Source organism: Phoenix dactylifera, chromosome 12 (assembly GCF_051530095.1).
Source record: "Phoenix dactylifera cultivar Ajwa chromosome 12, Ajwa_hap1_PhDact_Kaust_v1.1, whole genome shotgun sequence".
NCBI lineage: Eukaryota > Viridiplantae > Streptophyta > Magnoliopsida > Arecales > Arecaceae > Phoenix > Phoenix dactylifera.
Genome location: NC_143201.1, coordinates 6493406 through 6505597, shown reverse-complemented (window position 1 = coordinate 6505597; position 12192 = coordinate 6493406). Strand labels below are relative to the sequence as shown.

The 12192-nt window shown below is 36.5% G+C and overlaps 1 protein-coding gene across 7 annotated transcripts in view; it reads right to left on the bottom strand.

Annotated features, from left to right (window-relative positions):
* Window positions 1-3512, bottom strand: part of LOC103713632 (branched-chain-amino-acid aminotransferase-like protein 2) — a 61260-nt gene extending 57748 nt beyond the window's left edge. For 4 of the 7 annotated variants that reach the window (XM_088708899.2, XM_088708895.2, XM_088708896.2 and 1 more), the window contains exons 1-3: window positions 2847-3453; window positions 2572-2670; window positions 2063-2134 (exon numbers count right to left, since the gene is read on the bottom strand). In XM_088708899.2, coding sequence (XP_088565025.2) covers window positions 2063-2134; window positions 2572-2670; window positions 2847-2930 — 255 coding nt within the window. In that variant the 5' untranslated portion in view covers window positions 2931-3453. Of the gene's footprint in view, window positions 1-2062; window positions 2135-2343; window positions 2395-2571; window positions 2671-2846 lie in introns of those variants that run through there. The other 3 variants (XM_008800633.6, XM_088708900.2, XM_088708898.2) reach the window with 3 other exon arrangements.
* Window positions 3513-12192: the final 8680 nt, after the last annotated feature.

Below are 12192 nucleotides of genomic sequence, written 5' to 3'. Positions count from 1 at the left end.
GTCAGACCATTAGAAAGAGAGATCAATGACCAATCTAACCTCGTCAGTATTAGGAAACCCTAACCCTTATTGCTATATGTAAAACTGTAAAAGCATGGGAGCCAGCCAGTAAGGATTCACTAGCTAGATGGTCTAATAGTCCCTTGTTGGGAATGGAGAGTAAGGAAGAGAGAATATCAATAGAATCATAGGAGCCTGGAGGTGCAGCAATCGTGATTGCACCTTGCTCATCACCCCTAAAGGATTGCAAGATCTATTTTAAATCTCTGCACCATTCATGCTTTACAATGAAATTCTAGTTCTTTGAGACCTGATACTCTGAGTCTGCAAGTCATTATGCATGATTGAGGATTTTATTTTTTTTGGACCCTTAATCCGTTTTTATACTGTAACTTTTCATATGGATCTCTGACTTTTATTTTAATGTGCCAAAACATTTCTCTTGTACAGTCAAGATCTTGGGTAGGTTTGATGTAAAATCTAGCTAAATAAAGTGTCCTTAAGATTTAGAAAAATCTAGTTTTTTGTGGGGCTTGGTGCTCTCCTTGTTTGCATCCATTTCCTGTTGAGGAATATTTTCTCCAGGGGTGAATGGCTTCCTGTACTCTCATGAAATTCTCTTCCAATTTCTGTCATAGAACTGCTAATTACATTAGGACCAAAATCCTAGTAAAGGTCTAAGACCTAGTTAACCCAGTCACTGCAACATTTGATCTATAAAGTTTGAAGCCCACAGTTGTGCATAGGGAACTATTGGAGCTCTTTTCTTAACAACTTGTTAGGCAGTGTTGTGAAAAGGGGGCCAAACAACAATTACTGAAATTGCTTCAGTCATTTTCAAGAAGTTTTAGCTAATTATTTATTTCATGTTCATGAGGTGAATTTAGGAATGAAATGCAGTTCTATGAAAGTTTAAGATACCATAAAAAGGGAATAAAGAAGAAACACCATTATTTTTAGTTATTGTTCTTTTCTTACTCTTCTTCTTGTGATCATTACAAAGAAAACCTTTCCTAGTATCAGATCTGTGCTCCCTTCCTTAAAGCCTAGAACTCTTCCAAAAGCATTATAATAATTTTAGTTTCGGCATGCTCCCCTTAATGGTCCCAAGAAATGCTGTGATAGATCAATGGTGTTGTTATTGGTATAACCCTTTCTTTAAATACACTTCTTCAAACTATGTCATTTCCCTGTTATTCTCATGAGCCAACATATGATCTTCCTTTTCGTAAGGTTCTAGTCATTATGATGGTTAATTCTACCACAAGAAACAATTAAAAACAACAAATTAAGTTTCGGTTCTTTCCATAAGTCTGTTCCAGTTGTCTCCTAAATTTTCTGCAAAAAATGGTGGCGGCTCTATCGGTTCTCCTCATCCATCTTTTATTTCTCTTGAATTGTTCAAGCAGAAGAATTAAGTAATTTCTCCAAATTGCAGAAAGGAGTCTTAGTTGATATGATCATCTAAGGGCCCTTAGATGAAGTGCATTCATCAAAATCTACACCTAAAACCTGCAAAATTTTGCCATGTTAGGATACGGAAATCAAAATATTTACAAGATTGAATGATGCAAAATCTTATACTTACAATGTTGAGAAGAAATAAGGCAACATATTAATATGTAAATATATCAAGAAGCGAAGTTAGCTGTTTAAATATTGTATGTACAATTTTTTAAGTAACCCTGCTTGAAAAGATTCTGCCACATATTAGAAAAAGAAATACAGTCAAGATATTTTACTCTTCTTCTTTTGTTACTTTGGTCAAAAAGAAGTAACACTTGCATAATAATTGAATTTTGAAACACATTATCTTAGTTATGCTGTCATGTACAAACAACTCTTTTTTTGAGAAAAAATATAAAGACAGTAGTAACAATGAAGTTATTTTTGTTTCCCTTTTTGTTTCTACCTATTTTTCTGACTTATAACAAACATAGTCTAATACAAGGCAGAACAAATGTTTTGATGATGTATATAGCTTTTATACTTTATTGAAGAAATGTTGGGCCAAACTAATTTCTGGCCACATTATCCTTTACTGAAAATCAAAAAATAATACCTTGCAGTATCGATATTTCTTCTTCCCAGGACCAAAAATCACCTCCTTGATGACATTATTACCATCAGATTCCTACTCGACATGAGAGAGAGAGAGAGATCAGCAGATGGAACTGGCATTTTGACATATAATGTCACATACAAAAGAAGGAAGACACCACGAAGGTCACTAACAATATAAGTCTTATAACAGTAGTGCAGGAAGAGAGTAAAAGACCAAAAGATGAAGAAAAGGAGACAAACATGAAACCATAGTATCTGAAAACAAGAAAAAATTTGAACCTAAAGTGAAGTAGTTGGTGTAAATTTCCTAGAGGTAATAATGAATTTCATTTCCCGGCAATATCATGCTCCCAGAGAAACAGCTTGAACCAAATGACACATGCAAATTGGTAAACAAGTCAAATGCAACATGTACAGATCAGCTCCATTTTAGCAGTCATAACAGAAAGCAAAGTCCATAGTAGCAAGAATGCCTCACAAATTAACACAATGTGCCAACTACCTTACCATTTTGGACAGCACTTCATCACGATATGGCCTTTCGACACCAGTGACCCTTAAAAAATTCGCATAGAGAGGTTCATCGAGCACCTCCATGTCATCCCTCTAAAACAGAGGCGACAGAAATTAGAATCTGAAGAAAGCAAATTCATAGTAGATGCAACTTGTATTTAAAAGAAAAGGTCGTCTAAAATTAGCATCTCAGATTACATACATCTAAAATTAGCATCTCAGATTACATGTAGTCTAATTTTAAATAACATCACAGCGAGATGCCGGACCTGAGCGAAGGAGTACATGAGGCTGGTGCTGAGGGATCGCGGAGCCGACCACGAGTGGATCACCTGCACCTCTTCCCCATCCATTGCTCTCTCTCTCTCTCTCTCTCTCTCTCTCTCTCTCTCTCTCTCTCTCCTCTCTCGGATCTGCACAGCTGGGAGATCTTCTTCAGTACCACCGTTTCTTATTCCACGCTTTCTCTGCTGCCAAGAAGAAAACCGAAACCAGCTGTCGGCGGCGGACAGCGAACAGGGCCGGCCCAACTCTTTGGTGACTGAGGCGGCCGCTTAATGCCTCAAAATGGAAAGAAAAAGGACCTTCCTGTAATTTCGTCTTAGGTCAGCCCACTGCAAAGAAAAGGCTTAAAAGACAACATAGCCGCATATGGCCGTCCAGAAGACCAACGGTGAGATCAACGGTGAACAGGAGGCAGCTGCGGCGGAGGGGAGACGAGAGGCCGATGGCGCTACGGATGGTGGAGGCGTTGCATGGCGGCCGACGGCAAAGCGTGGCAAATCTGATTTTTGTTCTATTTTTTTATATCTGTTATTTTGGTTGCATGCTCGAAGGATTCACGTTGCTGTTTTTATTGCTAGTGTCGGATATTATGTGTCAATTGTTTGGGTGTGGGAAGATATGTCGATAGTTGGAAATGGGTAGTGGTTTCTGTGGTTAGAGTCTTACGTTTTTTCTTTTTTCTTTTTTTTGTACTATGATCATTTTCCATCATTTTGAATGTTAAAATTTTGTCATCATCTTCTAACGGGAGATGAAGTGCAGACGATAATCTCTCTCCTTAAGGAAAATCAACACAATAATCTATTTATAGTTTTAGGATGTTTCAAGTATATCTTCATATTCGTTTATTGCTCAAAAGGTTAAAAAAAAATTACAAATAGGGAAAAATATTCTGTATAATATTTTAGGATTTGATTTGGTACCAAAAAAAATTGATTGAATAAAATCCGGGGCTCATTTGGTACTCCCAAATTTATCTAGTTTTTATTGATACCAGTCTTAAATTTTATTAGATCTCTAGAGCTATTTTCTATTCTTTAGGAGCCTTCTAGAATGAGCTTAGCCTCGAACCTAGTATCGAACTTTTTTGTTTCTTTAATCAGCCTTTGACATACATTGATTTAAATACACATAAATGACATGTGCGTCACTATCTCTGTTTTGAGATAATTCGCTCTTGACTTGAAAGCCCTGTCCTCAAACACGACTTGTGATGTCCAAGAATATTTAATGGCTAGCTTGTTCTTCCATAAAACCAAGTATTGAACAAAGGATGTGGTCCGAGTGATGATAGATCATTCTATTAGTATCTGCCTAATTGAATCTTTAGGTGTAGTTGCTAACAATTGAATTGGAGCCGACTCAGCATCATCTCTCTGGAAGTTAAAAAAATCTACAATATTAAAAATAGGATTATGCCTCTCAAGAAGTTTTATGTGATAGTGTTGTCATTGACCTTCTATAAACTTTACAAAAGTCAATCTTTCCTTCTTAAAGGAAGTTTATCACAAGGTCTCCCTTTCTGAAAACTTTATGCTTGTAGCGTGCATCAGCTGCTTCAATGTATTTGGTGCTAGACTCCTATAGTTGCTTCCAAACTCGATCATGGATGTTTTTGATATAATCGACCAATTCTCTTGCTTACAACTGATCGGCTAAGGGTTTGGTGGGGGTACCAAATCAAGATACTATTTTGTGTCCTTCGATGCACAATCTCGAATAGATTTTGGCCAATAGAATGGTTATATGAGCTATTATAAGCAAACTCGGCTCAAGGAAGAGCCAAGTCCCAAATTGTCAGCTTGGCACAAGGTATTTGAGTAAATTCCCAAGGCTTCTCAATTTTCACCACAATATTCTCTAGAAATGACTCTTAAATTTGATATCACCATTTGAAATGATTGTCTTGGGAACACTATGCAAACGAACCACTAAAGTACAAAACTGCCATATGTAAAGCATTCATCATTTTTTGGTATGAGATAAAGTGAGCCATCTTGCTAAATGTATCCACCACTATGAATATGGAGTCAAATCTGTATGGTGTTCTAGGCAAGCCAAGAATAAAGTCCATGCTCACTTCAATCCATGATGCTACAAGGATAGGCAAAGGGATATAAAGACCTGTGTTCTATATGTGATCTTTTTCTGTCTGGTAGATTTAGCATCTCATCACAAAACAGATCACATCTTTCCATAATTGAGGCCCATAATACTTTTCTTCTACCAAGGCCATGGTTTTGCCCTCTCCAATATAACCTCCCAATCCTCCCTAGTGTAATTCTTGAATGATTTTTGCATAGAACAATTTGGGATACAAAGTCAAATTCCAAAAAAGAGAGAATCATCAATAAGAAAGAACTTAAGAGTTCCTTCATGCTTAAAAAAAAAATCAGATAATTTCAAAATCTACATCTTCCTTTTATAGGTCTTACTTGTGCAGAATCATAAAGTTGAGTTGCTAGAGAAACGCAGCTCATGTTCCATGTTGACAATTAAGGCAATGATTGTCATTGAGGAAGGACAATGTCTAATGGTCAGATCGAATAGAGCATAAAATCATATTATTGGAGGTACCACTTCCAATATCACAAGGCCTACACAATAGCATAGAGTAGTTGAGATGGCTTACATTCATCTTTTAACTAAATAGGCCATTGGAAGGCCTTCTTGAGAGAGAATTATATTAATGTTGACCTTGGATACATCACACTCCACCTTGAATACTTGTCGAAGTCAAGAAGCGCCAAGTTGGGTGCTTCTATTATTAACTCCCTCAATTTATAGGAGTTATTCTTAGCTTTGAGCACCCAAATGAACTTCCCTTGCTCCATGAAATTGGTGATAGGGGTGATGATGGAGGAGAAGTTCTTGATGAGGTGTTGGTAAAATGATGCAAGGCCATGGAAGCTTTGGACATTGTGGATGTTTCAAAGAGTTGGCCAATCTTTAATGGCCTTAACCTTCTTCTCATCAACTTAGATACCATTTTCACATACAACATATCCTTGGAAGATCAATTTGGGCACAATCCACAAACACTTCTTCAGGTTCATTGATGCAAGATTCCAAGCATCTATCACAAGTACTCCATATGCTCACAAGAATTGTGGCTATTAGAATATATAACTATAAATCTTTCAGTAAGAGATTGAAGTACCTAGTTCATAAACATGCTTGGGGCATTAGACAGACAGAATGGCATGACAAGCCCCTCTAAAGCTGGTCCTGCATCTCAAACACGATTTTTGACTCCTCCCTTGGGCAGATTCGAATTTGGTGATAGCCTAAGCAAAAGTCAAACTTGGAGAAGATATAGACTTTTACAAGCCGGTCCAACCCATCATCCAACAAAGTGATGAGAAATTAACACTTCACTATGATCTTATTGATGGCACAATTTTCCACACACATTCTATAGATCCTGTCTTTCTTTGGAGTAAGTAGGGCAAGCATGGCATAAACACTTAAACTCTTATGGATCAAGCCTTTCCATAAAAGTTCATTGACTTGCCTTTATAATTCTTCATTCTCCTTTGATTCCATGCAACAGGATAAAATATTTGGCAAGTTGGCACCAATTACAAGACCTATCACATGCTAGATGTCACGTGTAGGGGGAAGACCTCTGAAGAGCACTTCAGGCAATGGATAATCAAATTTTTAAAAGAGTGGCTTGATGTCATCAAGCATTGGATCTATATTACCCTTTTTTCAGTGGTTGACCATACCCAAGCCCTTACTTTCATCGAGAAAGTTTATGATAGTAAGGATACTTGAATCCCCCACCTTTGGTGAGGATTCCTCCTCCTTAGTTGGAGCATGATCTTTATTCCATCTTTATGAAAGGAGTATATGTTGTATCTTTCATCATAGATAATCTTCAGTCATATTGCTAAATACAACATAATAATATATTGCAAGCATTCATTAGTGTCACATACACTATCAATATAAGTGCCATTAATAAAGAAATTGACAAGGCAGCACTTGAAGATTATTATCTCATTACCCGTTTTGAACCAGGCAATTTGTTATGGTTGGAGATGCTTCTCTACATTTAGATTAAGCATGTTAATAACTTTTTGAGATACAATATTTTTGCGCGACCAACTATCAATGATGATGTTGCAAACATGTACATCAGTGGTGCAACAAGTGTATAAAATGTTGATACAAAGCCAATCTGTTTCTTCAACTTTAGATACATACATCATTCATCACAAGTTAAGGCTTTAGCCTTGATTTGCTTCAAGCCTGATGGTGGGTTCATCGCTTGGTTCATCGTCGTAGATAAGCTTACCAACCAACTCTCATTAATTAGTGTCGTGCACTTCATACTGGACATCCCATTTCATCTGTATCGATAAGTGGACATCAGTACTAGAGCATCGATGAGGACACTCGAAAGCATGGTTTACTAGATCTCCACAAATGTAGCAAGACAACAAAGTATATATATCACATGGCATGGTTTGCGAGGACTCGCCTCGCTTGAGACCACAATATGATGGTTCGGTGGTTGGTAGTCTTCTTGTAGTGCTAGACTTGGTAATTGTAAGTATCCTTGGAGGATGAAGGGGTAGCACACGTTGTGGCATATGCAACAATGGATCCTCTTCTTGCCAATATTACTCTTATAGTTTTTTCTTTGCATGCAACCACATGGTGTGATCAACAATTGCATTATAGATCGACACACATAAGCTATCGAAATAATGGGCTACATAAGTTTCTCTGTCTTTAGGTAGGTACGCCAAAGAAGAGAATTTGAAAAACTCCACTATGTAGCTAGTTGTACTCTTTTTGCCCTATCTAAGATTCATATAAGTTTGATAAAGAGAGTAAGAGAGATCTACTAGAAGGAAGTGGCAGCATAGGTGCTTCTCCATCTTTGCCTAATTAGTGATCTTCATTTTTTCCAATACTCACTCAAGAGTATTGGCACAATATTGATGCGTAACCTTGTAATTTCAAGGTCACAATCTTCACTTTCTTATTGTTAGTGATGTCCATAGCTTCAAAATATTTTTCGATAGTGGTGATCTAGGGTAGGAAGTCCTCTAGACTGAGCCTCCAGTGAAACTTGGAAAACTTAGCTTTGATGCTGAATAGCTTTTCACGACGTTGCGAGACTCTCATCAAGTGAAGGAAGATGAATCTACCCTTTAAAGCATGGTGGTGAAAAGTGTTGATGAGGCACTTAAAAGATACATTGGATGACACATCATCTTCCTGATATGATCCTCTAACCGGTGATCATGGCCAACCACACAATCACGCTCCACTTATAGTTGTGTTATATGTTTGTAATTGTTCGATCTCCATGTTTCTTAGATCAATATCTAGAACTAAAGTATTGTAGATGCTTTGAAGAATCATTACTTCAATATCAATACAGAACACCACACACAAATTAGACTAGCTTTGATACCAAAATAGTGCACATTGTGATCTTTTCTCCTTGAGAAAGAAAATCTACCTAATAATGGAGTAGCAAGTTAAAAGAAAAAAACTCTCACTAAACAATAAAAAATAGAACTATAAATTATTCAATTCAAGACGCTCCTTATAATGATTAGGCACCCTATTTATAGTTGTAGGACTCTTTGAACCAACAAATATGTCCACATTTGTTTCTTGCTGAAAAGATAGAAGAGCTTTACAAATAAGAAAAAGAAAAAGAATATTTTTCATAATATGCTAGGATTTGATTTGGTACGAATATTTCCCATAATTCTCTTGATGGGTTAAGATCTCTAACTTATCTTGATCATCCTTCCAAATCTGCATAAATTCTATTGATTTCAACTCTATTTAATTAGATGTTTATGATTATTTTCGAATGTATAGCAAACTTCAAGAAGTGACTTAGGCTTGAACCTAGTGTCAACCTTCTTTATTCCTTTAGTCACATATATTGGTTTAAGTACATGTCAGCCAAATCTATGACATATGCATCAAGATGTTTATGAGGAGCTGATCCCACTCGAAATGGATCTATTTTATCGAGTTCATCATAGATCATGGAAAGATGAAAAATAACTGCAACATTTCGGTATGAGAGAAGGTGGTCCTAGACATGGCTTAAGGAACTCAACTAGCAAAGATGGGACGAGAATATTGAGCAACTTCAGGACAACTCAGCTCACATTGGTGAAAGGTTTGGAGAAACTTTGCAGAAAATATTAGATCTTGATACCAAAAATGATCAATTGTCTAAAAGCTTAATGAAAGATAGAGAAGAAACATTATGTGGAAGATATGTAAATCATCAAGCTTTGATTGAGAATGATGCCAGACCTTTCAATGAATCAGGGGGAATAATTCGAACTCATGCAATGCGATTGACCTATCAGGGTGGCTGCATCGAATAGAGCAATTCCTTTCATTCTAGCAAGCAACTATGGAGCTGCGATTAGTCATAGCCTCTTTTCGCATGGAAGTGGAGGCTTTGCAATGGTTTAGGGGGTTTGAAAATTTTCATCCATGCATAACACAGGCTGAATTTGTGAATACACATAATTCCTGTTTCGAGCCAACAAATATGAAGATTATGTATGGACTCTTGCGAAGTAAGAATTTGAGAGACTTGCAGAGGGTCTAACTGAAGAATTTTTTGATCAGTTTTTTACTCATGGGTCAAAGGATGAGATTTGGATAGATGTGCAAATATTTCACCTAAGGCATTGATCGCATCAATAGGATCGACTCGACTGCAACAAAAAAAGCTTCTCTTATGGCATAAGCAAGGGAAATTAGAAGGAAGAAATAACAAATTTGTACCTACAATTACTAGAACACAAATCTCTATCCCTGATCAAATAGCTTGCACAAATAGATGCTAAGGCAAAGAGGGATTAGTGGTGCATGACATAAAAATCGTTTCTTATTGAAGCAATGTGTTTAGATGAAGAGAATGAGCCATCTGAGAGTATGGAGAATGCACCAGAAGACATGAAGAAGCTAAAGACTTTGCCCTGAAATTTCATTTTCTTGCAATAGTTGGTTCAATGCCTAAACTGCGAGGGTGTCTGGTCATGCGAAGAAACATCCAATTACTGTACTAATTGATAGTGGCAGCCAAGAAATATCACAGCTTCCTGGATTCAGCTGAGGTTCATAAAGCCAAGATATCTATTCTGAAAAATGTGGAGCTTAAGGTAATAGTGGCTAATGGTGAAAGATTTCTAGCTTAGGACAATGTAATGGACTCACCATTATTATCCAAGTGGTACCCGTTATTGCTGACTTTTTATTATTTCTTTGGGAAGGGGCTCACACATTATATCGTGTAACATAGGACTTTTCTTAGCTATCGACAGAGTTTGCACTTGATGGTCGTACTCAACAATTATGGGAAGTGAGCTCGTCCTGTAGAAGTAATTGACGAGGATAGTTTTGCAGAGGAGGCACAGAAGAAAGGAAAAGTCTTGGCACTGCAGCTATTTCAAATTATTCAAGCATTCCAATCCAAAATTACGGCAATTGATTTAATCCGGAGAGAGGTAACAAATTTTTCAATCCGCTCAGTTCAAATCTATTAAGAAAATTAGAAAAAGTAAAAAAATTCGCAAAAGTAGGATTTAGATCTTATTTTCTTACATTAATGAATAACAAAATAAACTAATAACCTAGTGAGATATGCCTTTTCACAATTTAAATCGGATTTATTTTCTAGTTGAAAAAGGACACCATTTTTTCAAAATTAACACTTATATAGATTTTGTTTTTTGTCGCTCTATCTCATTCTTTTGGGATTGAGAGATATGCTCAGTTAAAATATTTTATGAAAAAAAATATTTTGACCTGTCCATTTCGAGACATAAGCGATGAAAATTGGCCCTGATCAGAACATCTTGTTGTGCAATCTTATATTCAAGGAGATGCAGAAAAATTCTGCAGCTGGTTACTCTGGCTTGAGTATTGGAATAGTACTTCTTGTCACACAATCACTCAATTTGACACTGAAGCAATCTATAGTTAGCCTCCTCCAACTCCTTTCATGGGAAATGTAAGGAGGCAATTGTTTTGGTTCGGAGCAGATATGGATCGGGTCGGATACAGGATAAATCAACAATCTATCAATCCGTCCGATCTATTTATTAAACTAGTCAAAAATATAAATCCGGACCTGAACATTTTATTAAACAAGTAATATGACTGAGATCAGATCTTACAACTTTTAAAGGAGAACTTGGAAGACGAAAAAGAAAAATAGCTGCAGCAGGGTGTGGAGGGGAGTTTCAAAGGAAGGATCGGTGGAGGAGGAGGAGAGGAGATGGAGGCAATGGGGTAGGAGGTGCAAATCTTGGAGTGGAGGAGGTGAGGCCGATGTATTCTAGAGAGATTTTGCATTAATAATATTTTTTATTGTATAAATCTGTGTTTGTCTTTACTGTAAATTTATATATAGCTACATAGTAAATAATGGTTGAGATTTAATTCACCTTATATCCTCTGGAATATATGTTATGAATTTATTTTTTTTTTTGATTGACAAGGCCAGCATTGTCTTCATGTTGCAAGCAGTGGAGCCATGAAAACATTTTTATTTTTTCTCTTTATTGCACTGTTGAAGAGATTCTTCCGGAAGGTACATTTCTTTTTAACCATTGTATACAGAACTAGCATGCCAAACATTTGCTCTAGTGAGTTTGAAAAAGTAAAAAAGCAGTTTGATGCTTGTTGAGAGTTAGATCCAGATATTTTTTTCTCCTTCAAAATAATAAAAAGAGAAACTATTCCCCACAAACAAATAAAAAGAGAAACTATATACTAGGGAGTTCTGAAAATATAAGAAAGTTCTGAAAAAATAAGAAAGTTCTAACTCCCCAAGCTTCCCTTAGAACAACCAGCTTTTAAAACCCCTTTTGAGAAGTTCTCTGAACAAATCAATAGAGAAAAGAGAAGGAATGTTTCATACAGTGATTTTAGAATGGAAGTCGGTTTTTGGATGGTCAATGTTCACCATTGAGTAGTCGAACTTCCATTGAAATGTTCAGAATAGAGGTGAGAGAAGGAAAGGTCTAAGTTTTTCTTAATTCCAAACACCAGTTTGCAATTGTTATTGCTTTCTTCAAAGATGATCTGAAGGGAGGACAATTCAACCTGTTGATGATCACATTTTAATATCATTTCATAAAATCAAATATAAATTTTTCATGCAACCAAAGTAAATCTTCTTTGAACACTTGATTACATGGAATAAATTGATTTTATCATAGATCACACTAATGCCATTCATCATGAACGGCTCTAAAGATGATCCCGAATCATCGCACGAGGTATCAGAGATATCTTCCACACCTCTCAGACAATATGCAACCG